Below are 27,206 nucleotides of genomic sequence, written 5' to 3' on the forward strand. Positions count from 1 at the left end.
TAAGTATTACTGTTACTGTGTCTATACAAATAAAAGATGACCTGGCTGTTATTTGTGCTCAACAGTTTGGAAAAGAACAGACCTTCTACAGTTCCTGCTGGCCTATCATGACCATCTGCTGGAGAAGCCTGGCAGATACGAGTCTCTTGCCTTATTGAAAGCCCAAACTGAGATTTATGAATTCCCATATTTGCCTCTCGCTTTGCCATGTTCTACACCAAGCAAATTCAGAGGCCTGAAAATTGGTGTTGTGAAAAAACAAGGCAAAAACCCAAGACAAGTGGGTCTGTCAGATCAAGAGAAAAAGTTTTATCATATCTTCACTGCAGTGCATTGACGCTGCCAATACTCAACATCTTCCCCAGAAGATACAACTGAAATATGATTATCTACAACCCAGCAACATTCGAGATGGCAGAGCACTCCATTGAGTTCAGTTTCCAATTCTCAGCTCTCACCAGAACACTAAAATCACCCATTAAGCCCCTCTAGTGAGGATAAGGGCATAAATCTGCAGTTTTGTTGCTATTCTTGCTTTCAAAGAGTTGCCCCCTGTAAAACGTTTTTTTTTCAGAGTAGCTACATTTTCCAGTTAAAAGAACATGAGTAATATGTCCCCTCCAACACAGCCTACTTTTTCAGTTTAAAAGCAATGCTTCCTTCTGATTCCACCAAAGGAAAGCACTTCACTGAGCAGCAAATAGCGTTTTACAGACACATGCAACATTTACTATTGCAGGTAGCACTACAAAGAACCAACGTTCACTGCTTGGTGCAGAAAGGATGCAGCATATGGGCGGGGGCTGGAACTGCAATGCTGAAGCTCATGGCCAGCTCAATCACAGCATCCCTACACTAAGACCAGTTTATTTGCTTTTAACATACATAAACACACATGTATTTTATTTCCACCATATACACTTCGGAATTTCATCCGTCTATATTTTAACTGTTTTCTTAACTATGGTAGCAGTTCCTTGATGACAAATTGTGACAGCTACACAGCAGTATGGTGTGCTAAGTTTTAGCTTGAAGAGCTTAATTTAACTAAATAGTTCTAAAATTCATTGTAATTTGGACCTCATGGCCCAGGCTCCGAACTGAGCCTTGCCCAGGTGATTGCAGAAGCTGGCTTCCCCAAAGACCCCAAAAATAAAGAATCACCTCATACCAGAGACATTTGTAATAAGGATCTGTTTAGACTCTGCTGAGGGAATCAATAAAATAGCGCAACTCATGGTAGACCAGGCTTTTTAACATATTAAAAAATATTAAAATAGATTTTTTTGTACTCTCCCCTTCACTGTTTTTTTCTTCATCGCAAACATCTGTAACATTTCAGATAGAAGCTTTTTGATTCAGGGACTATAACTTGTACTATATTAACACCACACCAACTAGAACTATCTTTCAGTGTAAATATTAATTTTCCCTCAACCTCATTTTCCTATCTAGTGATTCCTCTACATGTTACGTCTACCTCAAGGACGATTGCTAAGTCATGGCAAGTGCTGTAAACTACATGACGTTGCCAGAAGCGTGCTTCAATGGACCAACACATTAAATTCATACCCAGGGACTATTCTGGCAGCCAAAGAGAAAACTATTTCAACAGTGATAACTTAGACCCACTTTTTCAAATACCTACCTTAGATCCACATGTTTAATATGAGGCATCCTTTTTAACACCTGTAGGTTGAGGGTCTCCATGCAGTTTCCTGACATACAGAGCTTATCCATGGCAGTCAGCTTCTCCAGCACCCCTGGAATGTTGGTGAACTCGTTGAAGGACAGACTCACGTAGCTGAGCTGATGCATATTCTCCAGTTCATCAGGAAGGGACTGGAGAAAGTTGCCATCCAGCAAAAATGTCTGCAAGCTATTCAAGGTGGGGGAGGGGAAGGGAAAGTGAAGAAAGTGAATGACCTGTTAAATCACATTTCCTTCCTATAAACACACAAATCTGCTGCAGTTACAGTGAAATAAAATATACAAAAGGGCAGAAGAAAGAGAAATGTTAGGGAATAATGCTCTCACATCTGCTACAGAAGATATCAACCAAATAATTAAAAGCTTTGGCAACTATAAAGTGCAGGCTGTGCTAAACAGTTATATCATCTTCATACCTCTCCAGAACTGCAACTTGTTTGATGGCTGAAGTATACAAAGTAAGGGGGCTTAAAGATTATCTTCACCATGAAGGTGACCCTTGTGTCAAATACTGGGGACAGGAAAAGCTTTGAGACACAAAAGTGTTTTCCCTCCACCCACAGCTCTTAACTACTTCCATACAGATCTACAAGCCAGTCTGCTCTGACAAGCCCAGTAGGTTTAAACTGTTTCTCACAGCAAGATTATGAACAGGGTCATGAAACTGCTTGTTGCCTGTATTATCAGCTTGTGTATGTTAAGTTTTAAGAAAGTACTTGCTTGTGCATCTCGCCTACATCTGCTGGAACACTTCTGAGGGCATTGCAGGACACGTTGAGTTCAGTCAGGGTTGGGATACTGCAGATCGCCAGTGGAAAATCTCCTAAATTATTATTGGAAAGGTTAAGGCTCTTCAACTTGGTGAATCTATAATGACATAAGAAGAAAAAAAAAAAAAAAAAAAGAGAGAATGAAGTGGAGCATAAATGACATCAAGTTGCCTTGCAATAATTAATACAAGGCAAGTCTGGTTATTTAAATGAAAATTGCATGCATTTTTAGTTTGTGCACTCAGAACAAGCACGGAAACTACTAGACACAAATTCAACACCACCTGCAAGAGTTCACTCACATTAATCTGGCATGAAACAGGCCCTCTTGAACAACATGCTAAATCTATTTTCCTACAAGTACAACAAAGAACAAAACCCTTGCCATCCTTATGATATATGTAATTTCTTCTGTGGCATCTCATCCTGAACTAAAGCACTGCTGTTTTTCTGAACACATATCTGGATAGTAAGACTACCCTTGTGACACTGGTTACAAGGCGCAGGAAATTCTCAGCCTATTTGAACAACAAATTTTTGTGGTGCAGCTCAGCTTCATTCACATGAGTAGATACTGCCATTCAGCCAAAAATTCTCTTTAGAACACACTGGTTTGAACAGAACTGGGAAATGTGCTGAATTAAATCAGAATTTAACAAGACTTCTGTAGTGAAAAAGGCAAATTTATGCTCTTGATTAAAAATGATGTCAATTATCACACAGATTTCAAAATTTTGTCCTTGACATGTCACGGAACTCTTAAGAAAGCCCCATGGTTTATATCGCATCAGCCAAAGCAACTTGCATGTGCTTGCCTTATTAAAGATGACCAAGACTGTTTGAACAAAAAACCCAAGAAGGGGACAATCCAATTAGCCAGCCCGCATGTTCAGCAACATTATTATGGTTGCCTAACAACCACTGGGAGGTATGCCTAGAGGCAAGCAAAAGGATGAATGAAAAGATCTGTGCCAGATTCCAATACACGGGAGGAAGTTTCTTTTCTAGCATGCTGTATGCCAGGACGTTTTATGTGGACTTCATTTTCCCTTTGTTTAGGCTCAGTACCTTTGTGTGAGAAGGCTTTTATATAACACAGCGATGGAAGTAAAACTGCACCTATGAACACTGCTGTTCCACAAGAAAGTGACCTCTGACAGCGTGTGCTAGTGCAACCACAGCCTCCGCATTGGCCCAGCACATCCTCACCCCAACGCACTTGGTCCTCCCCTGACCGAAAACATGGACAGAAAACGCAGCAAGTGTTAAAAGGTTGAAGAGTTTTAACACCAAAAGAGTCTTAAAAATCCTTACCAACTACTGCAATTCACTGGCACGCACCTTTAGTATCACCTAATTCAAGCTCATGCCACTGACTACAACTCAACAGCACAACGTGGGTAGTGCCTTTGTTATCGTATTTCAATGGGAGTTTTAAGTGACGTGAGGTTTTCACCCCAAAAGATAGCTGTAAATACTCTTCAAGTTCACAAATATGCTTCACATTTACAAAGGCTTGCAGCAAGTAAGGGAATGCTATGCTCCCTGTTGGCAATTTTGGTGCAAAGATGGGAGGGAAGGGGAAAAATAAAAAAAAATAAAATCATGCTCGGAGTTTTCACAGATTTTTGAACACCCCGTGCCATGCTGGAGGCAGAAGAAGTTTGGAACAGAGTTAGATAGAGACTAAATGAAATCCGGCAATCAAATTACTGCTGCAGGGAAAAAAATGCTACTGTGCAGAAACAAGGACTAATGTATCTCTAGAGAGAGAACTGTAAAATAAAAAGGAGTCTAGGGTAAATCAGCTCATGTTAATGAGGGCTGCTAGCCAGAAAAAAAAATGGCACATTTTAAACACTAGACTTTCTTACTCCTCAGTTTTGAAATAAAGGGCTTAAAAATCTTGAACCTAGAATTCCAACCAATAATCCTGAATTTATCTTGAAGGTAACTGTAGATTTAGGCCACAGATATAATGCCTTGAAATTTGAGGTGATTCTGTGGTGGAACAGCTGTCCCACATCTTCCTCAAAGTAAACCGCAAATACAAATAAGAGTGCTATAAGTAGCAGAGATTCTGGGGCCTCTAGAAATCACACTTTCTTCAGTATTCAGGTAAGTGCAAAATAGTAGTGAAGACAGTAAGACAAAGTCAAAATAGCTAAGCTGCTGGGGAAACATCAAAACGCAACCATTTCAATTTTCAAGTCAAACAGGAAAAAAGAATTAACTAATTTAATAACCAACACTGAGGCTACAGCCTTTACCTATGGCTGCTCTGGAGTCTCAGAAGAACAGTCTCAGGACTTCTGCTCACTCAACAACTGAAAACTACCATCTACTAGAATATCCCAAATACAACTTGAGATAAAATTACAGAAGATGAAGCTAATACACAGAGGAAGGAGGATGGGCGCAGGCAGGGAAGTGAAGGAAGATAAATAATATGTTAACTCCAATGCAGTGTCTGGCTCCAAGGTTTTCTGCACACATTTTTGTGTACAATTGTCCTATGTCAAAGAGTGTGTGGGGAGGGTGGGGGAACAGAGTGTGGAAAATAAAATCAGCCTCCCTGAAATGTATCTGTATTACATCTCTACTACCCTAAGGTGTGTTTTAATGTGTGTTTATAAAGGGTCTTCCATGAGTAATCTAATTACTAAGGACATGAGCTGAGCTAGTTAACAGGTCTGTATAGTATGTAAAGGAGGATGAGCAGGACATCCAGTATTGGATATAGTCATACAGAAGTGAAAAGGTACATGTAAGCATATGTTAAATAATCCATAAAGGAGAGTTCGTTGTTATATCACATTAAAAGAAAAGCTAACAGACACCATAAGCTTAGTTAAAGAGGTTAATTTAAGACAACTGGCACAAAGGACATGTTTTCTTCCTTCTTTGTAAACACGTTCATTTTCAAAATGCTGAAGTCACATTTCTTCTCCCAGAGCACCGTCAAGTATAGAATATTACTAAGCCAAACTAGCAGGCATTTGCTCAAAGTTAAGATCTAAGTCTGCCTCTCATCTTTGGCCCCTCACTTCCCACTATCCACATTGCAAATGGCTTGGTGCACTTCCATTATGGAGCACTGCCACGCTGCACATTTAAAATGCTGAATTGTTTATAGTGCTTCTTATATCTACATAGATTTGCAGTCAGTAGCACAAGTTTTTTTGTTGCTGCTGAGTTTGCACAGTGTCAAGCTTTAAATAGATTTTACAGAGCAACATTTTTGCTGTTTTCTCACACACAGATCTTTACTCCCACCAGAAGCAGGGGCACACATCAACGCTGCCTCCACAGCAGCACTGGAAAGAAGGGAAGTACAGCACCACTTGTTTGAGGCATGACCATGTAATAATAACCTCATGTCAAGTCCATGCATATGCTTTCCTTCTTCTTCTCTCTCCTTCCCTGGTTCTAGACTTTGTCATCTGTTAAAAAAGCGAATCTGAAGAACAGCATCTCTTAACAAGCTACATTCAGTTATCTTGCTAAGCTTTCTATTCTAGTGACCAATATATGAACACCCACTTCTCTGATCAAAAATAGCCCTACTTTAAGTTAGAGCAAAATCTTGACATGTTGACCCTTGAGTTTAAACACACAATATGACTGAACACTAATTGTCACAGTTGGGTCAAAAAATGGCCACATACTTAATCCTGAAGCTGCCAGAGGTGGTTTTAGTCTGACGTAGGCAACATGAGGAGAGGAGCTAACAAGAGAAGCTTGTATCACAGCAGAGCAATGAACTGACATGCTCATTTCCAATTCACATCCACCCGATGTGCACAGCAGAGGAATTTCCATTACACAGTACAGCATTTGTGTTCCACTAGGTTTGGAGGGATGGGGTGCAAAGTATATTCGAACTGGCCATACACCATCCTGCCCTATTCTTAGCAAAAGCAATTGAAAAGCAATATTTTATTACAACCAAAAAGAGGATTCATGGCTTCATAAGGGACTCGGCTGAAGCAAAACAATCACTTTCCCAATAGTATCTCCAGTATTTGGGCTCTCATGACTATGCTGTGGTTGCAGCTGATCATTGTTTCAACCACCAGCACAAGCGTCCCTCAGCTCCAGCACCATTTCAGAGTAGATCGATGGCACCTGCCCAGCAGCACTGTGGCCAAGTGTTGGAACTGAACTACAACTTCCCACCTTCACAAACGGCTGCTCCTTCAGCCACTGGCTTAAACATGAAGTGAATTTCCATATGAACCTGATGCGCTGATTACCTCCTTGGAAATAAATGGCCCAATTTACTGTCTTTTTGTAGTTGCGTCAAATTCACCCATCCATAGCCTTATTGGCTTGAGTCTTATAGACTTGAATCTATACTCCAAAATTAATTGGTAGATTTTATTATAAAATAAAACAAAACCAGACTGCCTGCACAAAAAAGAATAACCTTAAATGTCATATTTCAAAATATACAAATAATCACACGTTAAGTAAAATTCAGACTACCTCCAAATTTAAGACAACAATAAAGCTTTTATTCTATTAAATAGTTGGTAAGAAGACCATAAAGACAAGAAAAAAGTATATTTTGTTAGTAGAAATAATCTGAACCTACACTACTGTAACTTTGCAGCTCTCAGTTTTTGCACATACCTAACACACACTGCTTCACTGGGTGAGGAAAGACTATTCTCAGAGGAAGAAAAAAACTCCTATAAAAAAAAAAGAAAATATATTCTCCTTCTCTTTATTGGAGATTTATATTTGAAATTCAATCATTATCCAGGGGTGGCCTTCCAAACTGAAACACATTTCAATACATGAAAAGAAAACCCTTACTTTGGAAGCCACATCAGAAAGTAACAGACAAGTAAATCAGAGTAGGCTGGTGCTCAATAACAGGATTCCATAAATATGTTCATCATTTTTTGAAGCATTATTTGGAAGAGATACTGCTGTACTTAGGCTAATAGTTCCACTAAACTGAATCCAATTAATAACTGCAATTTCTACTTTGGCCTGTACAATTTTTAAAAATCATGTTTTATAGCATATTTCTTAGTGGCATCTGTTTTTCTCCTACTACTATTAAGGAGTTCACTAGTCCAATTTAAACAATCCAAAAAAAGCCAATGTGTTTCAGGCATTGAAGCAATTTTGCAATCTTCCCCACACAGTCACTTGTAGAGACTTGAGTTTAAAATTCATTTTTCTTTAATTAATTGTCACTGTTTTTTGCCAAGTATTGATATGAGGATACTTTCTTGAGTTCAGAAAGGTAGGCAGGAGGTGCATAGAACACAACCAGTCATGAACGTTTGGAAAGATGCACTAACAAAAACAAACTCTTCCTTCAATGTCTTTACAAGCTGAATAAAACAAAAGCAGTGAAGTTACATAAACAATATATTCCAAGTGTCTTCTTTAGTATAAATACAAAAAAAATTATTCCGAGGCTACAGAGCTGAGAAAATAAATGTAACACCAGAATATAGCAAACACTGGACAAAGTTTTTTACTAGTAGACCTCTGGTTGTATCATGCCAACTCCTCCTTCATGCCTTACGGCCTACAAGGCTACATTTTGTCTTTGGCTTCAAGTGAACGAGAAACAATTACAAAATCAAGGCTCCCTGGCTCAGAGACCACAAGAGTATGAGAGAAAGCTCCCAGCATCTTCCCACATGGTGGAGTATGCAACGACACTCCATTCCCTGTGACAGCACCTCACATTCACTGGATTAATTTAAAAAACTTAAATAAATGTGTGCAGCTAGAAGCAAATTCCTTTCCAGAAGAGCATCCTAAAAAACCAAACCCACCCTCATCCCCCCAAACAAAACAAACAAAACCACAAAATGAAAGCAAACAAAAAGAAAGCAAGCTCAAATCTTTTCCAGTGCTTCTACTGGCAGTGCCCTGTGGGGCCTGGCCAGGGGGAAGGTGTATATTTGCCATGTCATTGATCCATCTGACTTTCTTCGCTAACCTGTTTCATACACTAAAAGCAATGTTTTCAAGGAGCACTTCAATGTACTTTGAGACCAACGAACCAAGTAAGGTAAGAGGCTGGAGCCTCTTCCCTGCTTGTCCATCTCTAGGGACAAGCCAAGATCAAACTCCACTTCAGCCTCACTTCCAGCAAGCTTGTCTGCTGTGTTCACACCATTTTGGTCAACAACACTGTTCCTCCCCCACCGTCTGGGAACCTAAGTGATCCCTGAGCAACAACTGCATTTCTAGTTACCTACTTGCTGCACAATGGGTTTGGAAGGAGGGTACACCATGAGGATCTCCCAAATTCTGGGTTTTCAGATAAAAGCACCTATACTACAGCTGTAAGTAGCAAGAATTTCAGAAACACCTGCATCAATATCTCAGAGTCCTCTGGCCTGCTCATACCCTTACAGATGCAACTTCAAGTTGCTGCCACCAGCCCAGAACAGTTTCAGCTGAGATGCCTGAGAAGACACTCTATGTCTACAGAGGCTGTGGGAGAGAAATGCTACCAGCTGATCTTCAGATAAAAATCCATATAATCACTGTTAATAATTAACAATCACAATCAGAATAACAACTTGTTCTTCAGATAAAACTGGCAAGCATCATTTTGTTTATCATTAAAACAAACTTTGTGGCTTGTTACATCCCCCTGTCTTCGTTTGTTCTTTCTCATTTTTATTTTCCTTTTTTTCTTTCTTTTTTTTTTTTTTTTTAAATCAGCAACAGGCTTATATTAAAAACCCACATACTGAAAACTTACTCTTCAATATTAACAAGCGAACAGTATTATTGATGCCAACAGTTTTTTCCAATATCGCTGACTGAAACAATTACGTATAAATATAAAGTGTTACTTAGCCCAGTGGAGCAGAGCAACAGTAAATAAAGACTATGGTTCATCCATTTGCTCAAATCTAGAGTGATAGCACTCTGCAGAACTAGTAAGCCTGAACTCTTATTTGCATTTCAGAATAAAAGCTATGAAGTTGTATTGCAGATAATGGGGAAATGAGGTTTGGGAACACAGGGTACATACAAATCTCAGCTTTCTAGTTAAAAAGAAATCCACCAACAAACATAAAGAGAATAAGCAATAAAATTGGTGACAACTTAAGACAACAAAACATTTTCAATTGCTCCATTTGCAGTATACAGGAGTTAAAACACCAAGGTCTTTAAGGCAAATTCTGACTCCATGGGGATCTTATCACAAGACATGTCAGCTGCTTCTAATACTGCAACAGCTGGACCATCTTTCAACTGAGGAACGTCCTCTCTCCCCAAAAAGAAAAACACCCTTTTCTAAAATTTTAGAAAAGCTACTGTGAGGGAGAACAAGTACAACCATTTGCTGTGTTCTTTTTCAACACATACAAATTTTTGGACTGCCTACTTTTATACATAATATGAAATATGTCTTCACTGGTAAGCAGGAAAAAACATACCAGTAGCTGTATATATATATATTTCAACATTCACAGTTCAGCTACAGAAGTTCACAACTGCAGAACATCTACAGCAACAGAACAAAGTTTGAGTGGACAGCAAAGCAATTGAAAGTGTAGCTACTAGGGAAAAAAGTGCATCTACATCTCTGTAAACCTAGACCAGTAATTTAGTCTTTGATTTTTTATTTATGTCATGTACTGAGCAGGACTACATATTTTATTCAGAAATGCAATAAATTGTTTTTGCAACTAGAATAAGTTAATTTCACAAGCAAAACTAGAAGTTCTTGGTTTTTTTTTCCCAATCCATTCCTGACTCTACCTGCCAAGTCAATGCATATGTCAGCCTCTCATTACTATGACCAAGTTCTTTTAAGTCTACTCAGTAGGCAGCTGAAAAGTGGTATTTTCTTCTGTCTTTGACATACTTTTGAAATCCAGTATTAATGAGCATTTAGTCAATTACCACCTGAAGTGATTTATTAAGATGAACCGCTAGCACCAAGAGCTGCTTATAGCAAGATAAATTTTTCTAGACTGCCTTGCTAACCAGATTTTAATCTAAAATTGTACCAGGAAGGGTACGTATATGAATGCCAGTGCATTTTGTTCACAACATCCAAGCACATGGTTATTTTGGAGCCTTAAATGCTTCTGGGCTTGATTCACTGGTGCTGTGCCCTGTGTGTGGCTGCAGTTTAGCAATGGAGAATTTGATATAAACGCCAACAGTACCAAGTCAGAACAGCAGAGATTTTGTACTTGCTTTGCAGTGGTTTGAAAGAATATGAGCAAACAAAAATAGACTTTTGGTTTATCCCGTCAATTTTTACCTCATGCAACCCCCAAACAATCTGAAAATAGCTTTACTAAATTGGATTAAAAAGAAAAATAAAAATAACAACTTCTGTTCCCAGGAATAACTGAACTTCCCTTACTTTGCACACGGTTTCATACTGAGATTCACTAATAGTTTCAAAAAGATACAGTGTTCCCTTCTTTCTAGATATATGTGTATTTATTCATTACAGAAAAGCAGACCAACAGTAGCAGCCGGGTTGGCTGAAGGCTTTTTGGCACCACAACTCAAGTTTTCCCACCCTAAGGAGGAGAAGCCAGCACCGTGTTTCTTAGCACATGAAGGAGCATGGCTGGGGAGAGCGCTCCAGGGCCAGGCTCGTGCTTCTGCTGCTGCTGGGAGGCCAAAGACAAGCACTGCTCTTCCTGACCATCCACAGCACCTACCACCTCACACGGACCTGTCTGTACCCACCACCTCACGCAGCCCTTTCCGTACTCACCACCTCACGCAGCCCTTTCCGTACTCACCACCTCACGCAGCCCTTCCCACTGGCACGGCCATGGGAGCAGCGGCAGTAGCTCCCAGCTGCTCCCAGCCTGGGTGCTGATGCCACCTGCGCTGGATGGAGATCAAGCTGGAGGACACCAGCAGTGGCAGAGGGAAGGCCAGCGCCGAGGGGCAGGACCTCATGAGGCACTGGCTGTGATCCATCGAAACAGTGCCATGTAACCTTCCTATTCGCTCTTTTTTTTTTCCTCCAAAAGTTCACAGACCTTCCCATGCCTTCTTGGCAAGATCAAAGCAATGGAGGCAGAGAAGACTATCATTCACTGCCAGAATAGAACCAGCTCTCAGAAGAACAAGACAATCAGTTTTGCACCACCTCAGGTATATGCCACTTCTCTAGATTTTCCTGATGCAGAATCTCAGTAAACAGGAGAGTTTTATTTGGTCACCTGAACCCTTTTACTCTTGCACATTCAGGCCCGCATTAGCGAGGAAAATCTTCACAGTTTATTAATTTTCAGCAATGCTCTTCATCTGTTCCTACAATTGCAGCACCAGGAGAACATTAAACAGACAATGAACATTGCCCATCATATTATTTATAAATGCTTTCTAATCCCCGGCAGAATTAGCTATAGGTAGAGGGACAAAAAATACGATCAGTATCTCTTGCACACTTTCTGATATTTAAAAGGAAAAATGTTTAAAATTCATTAAAACAAAGACATTCGTTATGTGTCCATGTTCATCACCTAACTTATGCTAAAATTCCACTTGCTATCTGGAGACCCATACTGACATTCACAGAACATTTAATCCAATATTCCTCTCCAGACTGTGTTCATAAGCTCTTGGAATCACTGCCTGCTCTGTTTGTGAAGCAGACCTGCTGCATTCATTCATCTTTCATTATGCCAAATTTTTTGGTGGTTTAAGAACAAAATTGGAATTATATAAAAATACAACAGCCTGCATAATCCATCTTGTATTTTTCAGTTGTTTTTCAAAGAGTAAGGCATTTAGAAATGTGGTTTAAAACATTTTGTTTGAACAAGACCATCTGCAAATATAATCCTGAGGTATGCTGCAATTCAGGTACCACTGAAATGAAAATCACAGTTTTATATTTAGTATGGAAACATTCATTATTCTGGATACAGAAAGCATGCTGATTCCACAGTTCTGGTACACACACATTAAATTATTCAGATCACTGATCGTGCTGCTGTCTACCCATTTGTTATATTCTTGGATGAGCTGCAGTGGAAAGAACAACTGGAAGGTCACAGTCACTAGGAAAGAAGAATTAGGGTCGAGCAGAGTAGAAAAAGAACAGGAATCAGGCTGAATTTATTAAATCAGGGTTTTCTTTGTTTGAGGGGTAGCAAAAAACTTCTAGATGAAGTCACACACAGTACTGTCCCTACCTAGAATGCATCCCTTCAATGGGCAGCTCAGCAACTCATATTTACTCACATTGAGTCAAAGATTGAAGAATTACAGTCTGGCCTCAGTAGGTAGGTGGAAAACAACACAGTCTGAGAACTGCATTTTGGACTGAAAGTAGCCTTGTATTTACAAGAAAAACACTCAGTTTCTTATAAAAGCTAGTCTGTTCCTAACACACAGAGTTAACCCATTTCCGAAGCATTACAGTCTGGCCATTCCTCCATGGGAGGATGTAGTAATTTTTAAAACCAGCATTAGTTTAGGAAAGTTCCTGCAGACCAGCAGTCACCCGGCTGCAGGGGTAGACGAAGACCCGTAGAAGCATGTCACTTTACCTTTGTAATTCACTAAGTGCTCTGTTTGCAGATGGGCTAGGGTTTAGCCTCAGGAAGTTCTGCTTCAAATTGAGATGAGTGAGGTCTTGGCTATAAAACAGGTTGGCAGGCAGCTGCTCCAGGCTGCAGCATGAGAGATCCACTGAGCTTATGCGTTGTGATGCCACCTGCAAGTAAAGAGGGACAACAGTATGTTAATACTGTAATAAAACATTTCCTTCACCCCTACTAGCACAAGATAAATTGTTCTTAAGCACAGCAGACGTCACTGTTGGCATATGTAGCTGATCTAACATGGTTTACATCATTACTGCAAGTTATGCCACAATCTCTTGCTTTGCCTTAATGCTAAAACCAGGTTCATGGATGGCCAGCATGGAGAAAAGCACAAACTAATGAGTGAAATGGATTCATTTTCATCAATTAAGTTACAAGATACTCTACGACCAGAGAAAAAGGTAAGAGATTAGACATAAACTCGAGTCCTTTAGTCAACAAGTATCAGCAGCAAAAACAGCGCGTAAGTCTTCTATGACCGGTCAGCATACCCAAGTGAGGAGGTGAGGGGATAACAGTCATTGCCCGGTCTCTGTTTCAAGGGTCAAAAGCAGCTATTAAATGGCTGAAGACTTATCCCATTTACATCTTACTGAAGAAAAAAAAATATCTCAGTGGCAGTAGCAAAGCACTGATCTTTTCTCAATGAATTAGAAAACTGTCAAAGAGTGTTAAAAATGTGACAAAAACAAAACTGAGATTTGGGGATTTAACACTGTTTTCTAGAAAGGGGAAGGTCAGACAAACACAGTCCACAGAGGCTGAAGAAATCCCACCACCTAGCACTATATATGGCTAGCATCATTCCCCAGAGACCCATGGGCAACAAATTCAAGTAACGGCGACTCTGTCCCTTACCAGATCTCTAGGTGAAGTACATCCTGCTGCTTTATTTACTAATCTAACAAACAAACAAACAAAACCAAACACCCCAACCAATCAAAAACCCCCACAACAAACACAAAACCAAAAGTGCAATGTAGAATTCCTACATTTTCTGCCCAATTCTATTAAAAAAATCCTTCCATACAGTAGAGTCGTGGAGCTAGCTACATGACAAAGCATCACCACACAGCAGTATAAGACAGTGAGGATGGTAGGCAAGGAGGGGGGGTCAAATGCTACAAGGATGAGAGGTGTTTTTGGAGGAAGTGTGGTTTAGACCAAAGGAGGAGAAGCAAATGGCTTCACCACCATTTTAGACTTTCGGGACTGCAGAAACAGCACTCAAACGGTTATACGTTCTGTCAGCTGCTCACGGCAAGAGAAGCAATCATTTCGTTTTGTCACTGGCACTTTTACTGGCCTCAGGTGCGAGGATTCTGGAAGTACAAACACCTCATTAAGTGACAAAAAGAGGAAAAAAAACCAACAACTCTCAATCAATGCCCAATGACAGTCTATAAGAGCTTCTGACCTCTGACGGAGACACCACCCAACCTTCTGGGTACCCATAGAGCCCTTGCCATAAAGTACCCTGAACCTAGAGACATCAGGTTGTGCTGCCATAAGTAACTTGCCATTGAAAGGAAGGCCAAGGAGTTTTTTCTTCCTTTTTTTCCTCTCCAATGTGAGCTACACAGGCCCCAGGATACGTGGTCTCTATTATAAACACACGGCCATAAGCTTTGAGAGGAACAGACGGTGCCGTGTTTCTCTCTAAGGCAGTCGTTAATAATCCAGTCCTCCCACATCCATTAAAACGCTCGAGTTTTTGTTACTCAATTAGTTCAGTCCTTTTGTTACTGTAGCTACTATTTTTCCTTCCCTTGTAGTATTAGACAAAAATTATTCATAGGCTATTCTGAGCAGACATTTCTGAAAGCCAGGTATTCATTCAGTCTGCTTATGGTGGCAGAACCTGTCCGGCACGGTACAGTTCTCATCACACCAAAAACACAAGAGATGAAAAAGTGCTGACAGCCATTAAATTAAAAAGGAGAATGTGTAATTTCAGGTGTGATGCTCACATACACTGTTGCTCCCACTACTTGTTTGGAATGTGATATGAACAGTAATAAGCAACCCAGCAGTGCATAGCAAGGCATGTTCCTCTAAAAATATCTGAAGTAACAGAACGGGTAACTATGAGTGTGAACAATTCCAAACAAATCGAGATTCTATTCTTGTCTCAAAAAAGGATGTAAATCCTTTCTTAAAGTCACCAAGCCCTGTGAAATTAAAAAAAAAAAATCTAGTTAAAAGTAATTTTGTTTTTTTCAAGTTGTATATTCTGGTTATTTTTTGTTTGCCTTTTTAATTTATTTTTTTTTATTTTTAAGGAATCACTTTGTTATATGAAGACTAATTAAGATTTTCATGCAATTGACATATACTGAAGGATGCCTCTACCATAGAGATAACTGCAAAAGTTAAACCCATGTTTTAAAAGGTGTTAGTTCTGGAATCGAGTATAATTTTATCGAAGTCTTTTTTTTTGTTAGCAAAACAGTACTCTAAGAATTAACTTCTGAATTGTTACAAGGAATACTTATATAAACAAATAGTTATTCTCAAAGGTGTTTTTCATTGCTCAATACTGTTCTGTTACAAGTTCCTAGAGAACAGAGGAACAAGATGAAAAACAAAGAAGAGTGACAAAGGAGAAAAACATCTTCACAGTACTTTCATCAGTTGTTTTGATGCTGAGTATTGAAATTCTAAAATTATATTGTTCCCAAACCAAACAATAAAGGGATATTTCAGTCTTGCAGTCACCTTCAATTGACTTAAATATGGTGAAGTTGTGCATGTGTTTGCTACTGTTTATTAAGAGCAAAGCATTTTTCTAAAAAATGATACAGTTTCTAATAAAGCACTGGGTTTCCTTGACTTACTGTGGGGAATCACTCCAGAGATAAGCTGATAAAGGGTAAGAAAATGCTGACTAGAATATCTCTCACCGTCAAAGAAAAGCAGCATCTGGAGGAAGGGACACTAGCTGCAAAAAGTAGGTTTTCCGTGGGAAGAAAACAAAAAACAAACAAACAAATAAAACAAAACAAAACAAAACAAAAAACCCCAAGACATTTCACTGTGTAAATAAATATCCCAACAAGTTATCTGGGTGGGTTCAACAGACCCATGCTCCAACAGAAGTAGTGAAGAGACTCAGTGTGGTAGCAATGGTGGAGGGCAAGAAAGGCTTTCTAGATACACGTGGAACCTGCATAGTGTGGTTTATATGCTTTACGTAGATATATAAAAACACAAGCAGCACAGTTCATGATCCACCTGGCAGAAGAAGTCATTACCCAGACCAACCCCTCTGGAATTTCTTCTCATCACATCCTGGACTGCATTCACCCTTAACACCTGTTTTCACATGAAAACCTTGCTGCATTTCCAGTACTATTAACACGGGAGAAACAGCTGGCACGGTGACCTGCTCGGAGGAAGGTGTGTGACACCCTCCCAGTTACGGTAGCTACAGCATAAGCTGTAGAGTCAACACGTCTTTGCCAGAGAAGACGGACACACAACGCGCTGGTAGCACTGCAGCCCAAACACACGGCAAAATCAGCACTTTTGCCACAATAAACAATGATGCACAAAACCCAGCAGTACCTTAAAGAAAAAAGGCTTTGCTGAAGTATTTAGATTTTAACTTCTATTATTATTTTTACAAAGGAAGCAGTATTTCAAAGTTGGTGAAAGTATGGTATGGGTTCACTGCAAATCTTTAGCATCTAGCAATAAAAATATGGAAAAATACTTGCATCAACCAATATTCTTGCTGCTTCTTGCTACACAGGGCTAAAAAACCACTTTGCTTTGTCCATCAGTATAATGCCATCTCTGTCACCAAGCTATGCAACAAGACTGATTACGGTCTTTGTTTTAAAGCCCTGGCTATACTACAAAAATGATCTATTGCTGACAATGGATGTCAGCAGTGGACACAGCTGAACCCAGCTGTATGGACAAACACAAGCCTTGTTTACACAAGGACATTTTTTGGTGTGACCTGTGGTGTGAATTTAAACGAATGTAATTATGTCTTTTTCCTGTTTACCCTCATCTCGTTCCCTATAGCTCTATTCAGATAAGAAATTACTATTTAGGAGTTCAACAGAAGACAATTAAAATAACTAAACAGCCCACACTGTACAGGCAGCCAAATTCCAAGTCTGTTTGAACTGAGTTGACAATGTTAAATTACACCTGCTGTAGACGCGCTAATGCAAAGGCATTGTAATTTTTCTCCTTTAGGATTTGTTTTTAAACAGTTCGATAATCATCACATCCCACCAATGCCTGCATAAGGCTTAAGTAAACTGTGATACATACACTTGAAATATCTAAACTAACCGCTTAGAGCACACAGGTTCTCCTCACCTCAGAACTGAACTTGATTCAAATCCTAATCCTCCTTTCTATTCCACCATCAAAGCCCTGCTCAGCAGAGAGGTCTCCCTCCGCCTCCACAGCCAAGGAAACACATCGCTGCCCTCAGCCATAGCCGAGAGCTGAGGAAATGTTCAGACTGGTAAACAAGCTCATGCCAAAAACCTTACTGGAAGAGGGGGAAAAAAGAAGTTTAAAGGTTTTCTTTTTCTTTAAGGTCACATATTTCATTTTTAAATGACAGCTTTTAAAACGGGTGCAGTCCAGAGGTTGAAAAGGTAATGGCTATTCTGGCCTCTCCTTTTTGTTTTCTTTCGAATGGTAAATTAGATGCATGCTAACTTAACGTAAGGGCCTTGCAAAGAAAAGATAAAACTCAGCAGAGGCTTGGAAGCATGTCACTCATATTCGCAAATCCAACAGGCAATGCCGTGGGTAAGAGCCGTAAGTGCCCGGGAAGAGGAAGGGCAGGAGCGCACACCAGTGTGGCAGCATTTGCAGGGCACGTGTTTCTCGCCCCATCTCTCCTCCGCAGGCGACACGGCCTCTGGTACAAACACCTCATGTCAGTGAGACTCGGGGGCACAAAGATTATTTAACTTATCCCTGCTCTCCTCGCCTTTGCTCCGAACTAAGATTTATACAGCATGCAGAAATAGCTCACTTCTGCTTTCGGCCCTTGTGCGAAACTGTAACAACTGAGCTGAAAACAGTAGTATAAATAGCAAATGTGTGTGGGGAATGGGAAATGTGGAGGTAATGAAGCAGAAGTTGCACATCTTTAGCCTTCATGATAGCAGTCCAGAAGAAATTTCATAGACGTGTCCCAGGTTTAGCATCAAGATCTCGAAAATAAGAATTTGTCCAAAAAAACAAAAAACAAAACCAAGACATTCACCACCTGTTATCTGTAAATATTTTGTACTATCTGAAGTCATTACCAGAATATGAGTATTTTTTGTTCCTTCAGAAGGAAAAATACTCCTCTTTTAGAGATCAGGCACTGGTATCAATATTACACAGGGAGTGACACCAACACCCTTACCTTGGTGGTAGTCATGCTGGGATGTTCACACTGATAAGATCCCTGCAAGGACAAGGCTTAAGGTGCACCCTAGAGTTAAGGGACAGTAATTAGCTGTAGCAATAAGCTACTTATAATTCAGACATCTGAATCTCCATTTAGTGGAGAAAGGAATATTAACATTCTTAAAAAAGCTTGACTGAAAACAATTCGTCTGTAAATATTTCAAAATAGGTGACAGTCTCACAAAAATTGATAAATACCCCTTTTTCTTCTTACAATGTGTGTTATACCTAATTTTTTATCAAGACATGGTGCCGTACTGCCAGCAAGCAGACTTCCCAATGGCAGCCCTCCAGAAAAGACTTTGTTCAGCATTTACTATAGATTTCAGACTCTTGCCAGTGAGACTTCCAATAGTTGTCCATTTGCCTGGGTCTCCCCAGTCCCAGTTGTGGGGTTTTGTTTGTTTTAAAGAAGAGGTTATGTCAGGTCCTCCGTTTCTGACCCAGGTTCTCCTAACACAGCTGCATCATATGGATTAATTTTACAGTGAGATGAACTCTCTTCATGCCATTATTTCATAGTCACTCAGAAAGACCTTCTGACCCAAGTGTTTTATAATACAATCATGAATATAGCTCTGCTGGCCTGGGGCCTAAAACTGGTCTCCAACACTCATTCCCTCTTCTCCCTAGAGACCTTCCTCCACCTCTCACTGACTACAGAAGAAGCCTAAGGAGACCAAATGTCCCTAATATTAGTTTTTATTAATAATTCCTTTCCTTTTTACGATCCTGCTAGACTTTGTTTGGAAAGGCTCTACATGTTACAGCCATTCAGGTTCAAGACTGACTCAGTCACCACCTACATCAACTGAAGTGCTGCGCAGTATGTCAGTCCCTGCAACAACTTGTGTCCCATGGGAAATGTTAATCACAGACATTTAGATCCCATGAGCTTCATGAGTGAAAAGTTACATTCCCCTGCTCACTCCCACCCCTCTACCCCCAGAGATTACTGAAAACACCAGGGGATCCTCCTGCACCGAACACACCTTAAGAGGTATAACATCTGCGACACCTCACTGAGCTTCTAGCTGGAAGCGGTGGTCATGCCTTCTTGTATTTATGCAATAGCTGCACAAATTCAGCTTCAATAATATCAGAACCTGATTTAAAGGCTTCAAAGGACATTACTTGAAAGCTATTCCAGATGTGTGGGCGACATCTAGTTTTCCGTTCTCACTCTTGGCTGCAATACTTCAGTAACTACTGTACTATTAACTGAAGGCAAGGACCACAGACTCTCTACATTTCAGCAACAAAAAAATTAAAATACTGAAGATATAGTTCGGCTAGAATAGAAATTAAGAGAAAAGTCTGAAATCACCAATTACACCACTTCGGAAACAGCTGAACTATTTTGACATGGAAAACTAACTGGCTGAGCTACAACAGCAAGCCTCCCTCCCAGACCATTAAGAGCGAGACTACAATGAGACACACTCAGGAGTTAATTTCCAAAACATCAACTAACCTCTCACAAAAGGTGCAAAATAACAGGTTTTGTGGGGAAAGAGGAGGAGGAATGCTTTCAAGTGTTGCCATCAAAAGAAACACAAAACTGGCCTCAAGTTTGCTTTGCCCAATCTCCTGCTTTCAGACTTCAGCTGACAAGAAGCCACCCACAGGAAGACAGACCAGACAGGACTGCAGAGCCAGCGTCCCAAATATCGAAGATTTCATGCAGAGACCAAAAAGGAAGTCAAGTTCCGCATGAAAACCAGAGGTTTGTTTATGCTTGAATACTGTAATCACCACTAAAAGGAAGCTGTGGCTTTATTTTTAGGGATCTATTTTTAGAGAAAGCATTATCTCAATATTGTCATTTTATGGTATTAGAGGAAAAAATGGTTTCCTTGTACTAAACTTAGAGTCATCATGTTTCCTGCAAGTAAGGATCAGCTCAAAAAAAGCCTCACTGAAAAATGAGAAAATCTTTCAGGGTTCTTTTTTCTTCACTAGATTCTGAATCAACAGTTGCAAACAGACTAATGGTGCCACTTAGTTTCACAAAAGTGAAAAAACCTGGATAGTAGTTATCCTCAAACAAGCTCTTTTGCAGAGCCTTAGATCTGTCTAAAGGCTATTTTCAAAAGACACCACTCATGTTGGCATTATCCTAAACTTATCTATTATACTAGTATAGAAACTCATTTTAAAGCCTCCAAGCACTACTGGCAATAAGAAACCAAACAACTATTGCATGGTCACCCTCTCAGTGATGAGCACATCCCTGTCCCTGACCTCCAACCTGTCCCCAACACACACAAACACAGTAGCCTGGAATCACAATGGTACATTCAAACACATGCAATAAGACTACAAAGTTATAAGAAAACATCAGAAACTCCTAACTGCAACAGAGTGTGTTTGTTGCACACAACGGCTGGCTGCAGAATCACCTAATGTAAATACTGATAGCCAAAGGTAAAAGCAAAAATAGTGATCCAGGGACTCAGATCTCATGGAAACTAAGGTAAAGTTCTCTACAGTTTTTTGCCAGAAAAGGGATATCCACCGCTTATGAGGCTAAACAGACACCCGGAGAGGAGATACTGCATCCAGTGACTCTAAAGTATAAACTGGCAGCACTATAGTGAGTAACATCCCAAATAACCTAGAGTAAACTACTTTATCCTTGCATATGATTTTTCCCCACACTTGCCATTGGCACTGTTCTGTGGTCGAGGCTTTGGAAAAAGGTATTCCAAGCTGGTTCTGACCAGTAAGCCTTAGAAAAGCATGTCCTTAATGCCTCCAGAGAAAAATGAGGTCTAGTAATAAAAATCCCTGCAATGATGAACTCTGTAAAGATGTTACAGCTCATTACAGTATACAGAAACACATCTGAAACAGGTCAATTGGCTAGTGGGCAAGCCAAGGCAAGAACAAAGTAGGGCTAATTTAACCATGACTAATGACTTCAAACCTTCTTTACAGACCGAGGGATGTATATTGTATTGAAAAGCTCTGCAAAGTCTGTTTTCCACACTAAGTTGGAATCTGTACTTTTGTTTTTCTCCTGGTTGACCACGCCTGATACGAGAAAATCAGACATGAGCATGTGACAGTATCTCAAATAAAGACAAAACTATATGCACAACTGGATAAGCTTTATTACCCATTATTTCAATTAATGAACATAATCTCCTATGCTGAAGGAAAAGGCAGCCCCACAGCTGATTATCTTTCACTAGCTCAAAGGTAGATGAAGCACAGCTGAAAAGCAGGTACATCTCTAATCAGTAACATTCAATTGTCACCCACTGCACTTCCTCAGCATCATTCTTGTAAAACACTTGCACAACCTGATCATCTTGGCCTCCTACTTTGGAAATACATTTGCAGAACTGCCATCAAGTTCAGGAATTCATGTGTAAATTCTATAGAATTTATTTGTATAAATATGGTCTGTAACACCAAGCTTGTGTGCAGTCAGAACTCAGACCTTTTTTCCTCAGCAGAAATAAAAATAGTGTTATTAATACTAGAGCCATAGATCAGCTTCATCCTCTTCATACGGTTCAGACTCGCATCTCACAACACAGTCTCCAAACACAATTGCCAAACTTGTACTGAAAAAAAAAAAATAAGCTAGAAGACTGAGCTGGTCAGAACTAGGTAACTTGAGAGAAAAAAAGCTTAAAGGTTAATTTTGCACTGCTTCATGTAGGTCTCTACACAAGCTGAGGAAAGATGGAGGCTGCTGTAGAGGCTCCTGCACTACTTACTTGTATAATAGAAACTAAATTCAAATCTGTTGCTATTTTCTGCTAGTTTCATGGTGCAAACAGAGGTATGTAGAGAGCATTCTGCACTGACATGAAAGGAATAAGACCAATATGGCAGCATGCCCTTCTCCCTTGAATTTGCTCTTCTTGCTATTTTTAGCACTTTTTAACCATAACGTACACTGACATCATAATTTAGTGTCTCCCCTTTCGCAGCAGGCTAGGGTCTGTCTGTAACATCACACACATTTCCACTGCGGACATGAAGACAAAGGTGACTGAAACAGGGGAAGGAAAATACAAAGGCATGCGGGAGAAAACTTTAGTTTGATAACTTTTAAATCAAGGATCTCTTCTCTTTTTTTTTTTAAATATTTTTGGATATTCCTCTTCTGTGTATAGGTGCAAATTCACTCTGGCACTTAAGCCTCACACAGCAGGTTGTTCCCCACTAAACACACCATCACTACAGTCACAGCAGCACAACTCAGCCTGGGAAGCAGCGGATGGTGTGCACACACACACGGCTGTGTGCCTGTATATCTCCACCGATCTACACGTACAACACAGCCATGCACAGGCAGCTTACACAGGGCAGCCGTGCATTATTTATAGCCCTTGTCTCTCATCGCCTCCCTTTCTCTACCTGCCCAGTTGAACTGAGCACTGAAGCAGGAACTAGTTGTTGCATGAAGCTCTTGAGACGTTTCCTGCTCTTCTACAGCCAAGGGGAGAGGTTCTGCAGGGTCACAAAACCCGTCTCAGCACGCCCAGTGATGCACGCTATTTCCAAGAAGATAAATCTCTGCGATATGTCCCTGTTTAAGCTCTGCAGCACTGAATTTCTGAGGCAGACGTTGACACCCCATTTTAATTGTACGCCTTGGAGGATTGTACGCCACAGAGGACTGATAACTCTCTTCACTTCAGTCAAACCATCCATGTTGTGAGTTGCGTAGCAGTCAACGCAGTAGCAGCTTCACCAAGTTTAGCTGTTAGAAGTGTCAAACACCCCAACAGAAGCCTCATGACAGCAAGTTCCAGCACTCAGTAACACCATGTACATAAAACCTCTTCCTCTTCTGCTACGTTAAGGGTGTAGCTTTTTAGGTTTTGGAAGTGACAAATGAGGAAAGCCCTCATCATGTCTTCTTTGCTGCTCACTGCACATTATTCACCCATTCTTCTGCATTTGGCATTAAAATAGTAAACAGTGGCAGATCAGAATCACTCTGCAAATAGTTGTGTTAATTCCAGAACCATCATGCCAACTTCATGCAGACAAAGTTCTTCAGAGCTGTTAAGACGCCCCTTTCTCCCCGCTCCACTCCCCCTCCCAGCTGCATAAGCTTATTTTTCAACATTTGGCAACAGAATGGACATATTAGATCAGAAAGGACCAAATTTGTTGTTGATGTTTTCTTTTGAGCTTCTTTAATTAGGACTCCAGTATTTGGAAAGTAAAAGGAAAGAAATGCACTGTGGTATAGAACTATCAATATTAACGAACAAGCCACATTTCCAGCTTTTAAAAATATCCTGTTTGAGGCTAAATCAGCATATCTAAAAGTGACCTATTTGGAGTAAGTATGTCACCAAGTTCGATATTTAGGTCAGTGTTTGTGCAATAATTCCAGTCCATCCTGAAAACAGAACTTCTGTTCACCTCAGGACACACACATAAAGGAAAACCAATCCTAATGCTTATTCACAAACGCCTTCCAAAAATCTACCAGGGCAGAGCACAAGAACTGTCTTGGCTAAGATAGATTTCACTGTTAGAATGAAGTAGATTATACAGGAGCGATGCTCATTTTTAATTAAATTGAGCCTAAGTCTATCCAAACATGAATTCAAATCTTCTCTAGCATACATATATTTACTGCAGGAGTCATGCATTTGGATTTGTCTTATTCTGGAACACCACTAAAAAGTCAACATTGCCAATATTCTGTGGGGAGAAAGACTGCAGAGCAAGCACTCTTTGTCAAGTCTCCTTTCAAGATTAAGCTTGTTATTTAAAAGTTAAAATAACATCATCACTTAGCTCTTTTGAAGTATACAGAAGACAGACAGGAAATTTTTTTTTTTCATAGTTAAATACCAAATTGAACAATTTAAATGAAATATTTTACCAGGGATCTCCTGCATTAAAATTTATAATTGAAGCTTTTAATACACATGTAAGTATCAAAAGCCTCAGTTTTCAGCAGTACACATCAGGACCATGAAGGACTGTAGGAAAACTACCACTGAATGTACATTAACATGAATGCCAGTTTCAAAACAAATGCCCTTAAATAACATCTATATTTAAAATGCAGTCTTAAATATTATTCATAATAATTCACAAAAGTGCAAGTATTGTATACATCACCAGGATTAAAGAAGGATCTGTAAGCATCATGTGACCCAGCCCTTAACAAGCAACCAGAAGCTTGGAGTCAGAGAGCAGTAACATCTGCTTGCCTTTACACAAACAATCCTTTACATGGTATTTTCTTGGTTAGCAAGAATATTTCAACTTCTTTGAACCTGAGTAGCTTCCAAACACTTGAGGCAGAGTACCTCACATAAATGCTGGGGGATTTTTTCTGCATGAGAACGCTAGCTTGCCTGAACTACAGTGCTGAAGATGAAACATTTTCTCCTTCATTTGTACATGTAAATCAGGGATGATGCACCTTACAGTTAAGCACTTGGACATGAACAGCATCTGTTGGAGGAAATCTGAGTTACTTTTGCAGCATTCCCGGTTTCTCTGTTTCTGTTCCTCAGAAGCAGTGTTAATGCACAGTACTTCCTATACAACTGCCTTGCATACAATCATGCTTGTCCCTGTTTCTCAGTTTAAGAAAATGCAAACATTAAAAAAAGCAATGAGAAGTGGCACAGTACTGTTTCAAAATCCATGAATCCAGAATGCTGAGTCTCAGATTTTGGGGCCGGGGGTTGGAGAGTTCAGGGAAATGAACCATCACTATTTCCTCTAAGCATGTTTTACCAACAAAAATAATAGCATAGCAAGCTTCTTCAGTTCTGACAGTCTAAAAAACACACTTCCAACCATGTATTTTTTTTCTACTCTTACATAAGAAAAATGGGAGGCTATCATGAGTGCATGGGGGTATGTTCTCATGCTGGCTGTCGTCCCAATGCTGTTAGTCATTTGGGTGAACCAGAGAGAAAGAGAGAAGCACAGCATGGCACAGAACAAGCTCACACTGCCAGTAATTCAGAGGGGCTCTCTGGCTGTTTCTTTCTACTTCTGAAGTGCATTGTCTTCCACTGTTTTTCTCACTCATTAGACTTGCCTTTCATTTATCTGATGTCAAAGCCTCTGGAGATGAAAGGGCACTACTCTCCCAGAGAGAGCCACAAAGTGACAAGAACTCAAAAACCTGACAGACCGTGCCCTCACTGTATCACAAAACATGCCTTGGGAATTTTTACCTTGAGGCTTAACAGACCTGAGCAGGGATGTCAGAACAGCATCTTTGAAGAGAATGTTAAAACTTACCAGGAAAAAAACCCAACAAAACACAACAACAACAACCACCACCAACTAACCAACCAACAACCACTAAAGCACGTTTTAAATTATGCCTGTGTTGGGAGGTGCAATAGTTACTGCTCAAAGAAAGTTTGATATAATAATCAAACCTCTTAAAAAAAACCCACAACCCAGGCTGTACCACTGGCAATAGGCTGGAGAATATATTATTGCAATCTGAAAACACAGAACACATCTAGTGTGCCATAAATACCTCTAAGTATCAGTACATAAAATCATGTTGCTTTTACATAGCAAAGAGCATAGACAGCCCTATTGTAGTATAAAACTAATTGACAGTTTAGGCCCAAGTAGAGAACCAAAGGCCTGACAGCAGGGCAAAAGAACTTGTGTTTAAAAACAAAAACAAAACCCCAAACAAAAAGAACAAAAACAACCAAAACCCCCAAACAACAGCAAAAAAAAGAAACCGAAACAAAAAACAACAACAAACAAACAAACCCCAAACAACAACAAAAAACACCAGCACAAAACAGCAGTTAAAGATACATAAATAACTTTACAGAGGTTTTATCAAAACAGTGGCAGGGATTAACAGATAAACAGGTAATTACAAAAACAACCTTTCAACAACACAAAGTGGAACTGAACAGTCAAATGAAATACTGCAGGACCTAAACTCCCATAATAAATTGTGCTCTAAGCACAATGAGAAGTTTGGTTTATGAAGGCTTTAGCTAGTAATTTTCTTTAGTGACGTAAAATTATTGCTTATTAAAAAATAATCAAGTAGTTACAAAACTAAAGAGAGATTCAGCAACAATTCCAAGCAAGAAAAAAAAAATCCTTAAATTTAGCAATTCAATCTTTACGCTCTGTGTAGGAATCAAATTTGAAAAGCCTGTCACTATTTCAGATTTTATTAAAACCAAAACATAACTTTTAAAACTGAAATTGACAGTTACATTTGTCATCCTTTTTCTTCTACGGATTTCACGCCATCCATCCAGCTGGATCAAGATGACGGACAAAGTCCAGCACAGAACTTTGCTTATACAACCATTGTAGAAAGAATTCTCAGTATAAACACAGAAAAATTTACCTCCCTATTGTCTGTTAATCAAGAGCTCTCAAACTGAGGGGTTTTTTGTGCACCACTAACAGCAGCAGCAGCAGTTCACAATAATGAATCCAGAAGAGGGATTACACTGCATAGCCACACAGATCTGGGGGAAACGCTACAAATATCCCATACAGGCAGGAATTAGTGTTCTTCTCACCTTCGATGCTTGTCGAAGCCACCGCAAATATTCAGTGAAGTTATCGAAACAAATGTAGTAGGTCTGGCTTTGAGGTCCAGAGGAGCTAAATGCTAAACAGTGCTGGTGCTTTTTCACTTCTTCCACCTAAAGTAGAGACACAAAACCATTAGTGAACAAGAATAAAAAGCCTCTTTTTTCCA

The 27,206-nt window shown here is 39.8% G+C and overlaps 1 protein-coding gene across 1 annotated transcript in view; it reads right to left on the bottom strand.

The window, feature by feature from the left end:
• Positions 1–27,206, bottom strand: part of PHLPP1 (PH domain and leucine rich repeat protein phosphatase 1) — a 142,950-nt gene that overhangs the window by 34,616 nt on the left and 81,128 nt on the right. The window contains exons 3-6 of the mRNA XM_065052560.1: positions 27,025–27,150; positions 13,007–13,173; positions 2,431–2,577; positions 1,649–1,879 (exon numbers count right to left, since the gene is read on the bottom strand). Of these exons, the coding sequence (XP_064908632.1) occupies positions 1,649–1,879; positions 2,431–2,577; positions 13,007–13,173; positions 27,025–27,150 (671 nt within the window). The remainder of the gene's footprint in view (positions 1–1,648; positions 1,880–2,430; positions 2,578–13,006; positions 13,174–27,024; positions 27,151–27,206) is intronic.

The sequence above is a fragment of the Columba livia genome, chromosome 2 (assembly GCF_036013475.1).
Source record: "Columba livia isolate bColLiv1 breed racing homer chromosome 2, bColLiv1.pat.W.v2, whole genome shotgun sequence".
NCBI classification, from domain to species: Eukaryota; Metazoa; Chordata; class Aves; order Columbiformes; family Columbidae; genus Columba; species Columba livia.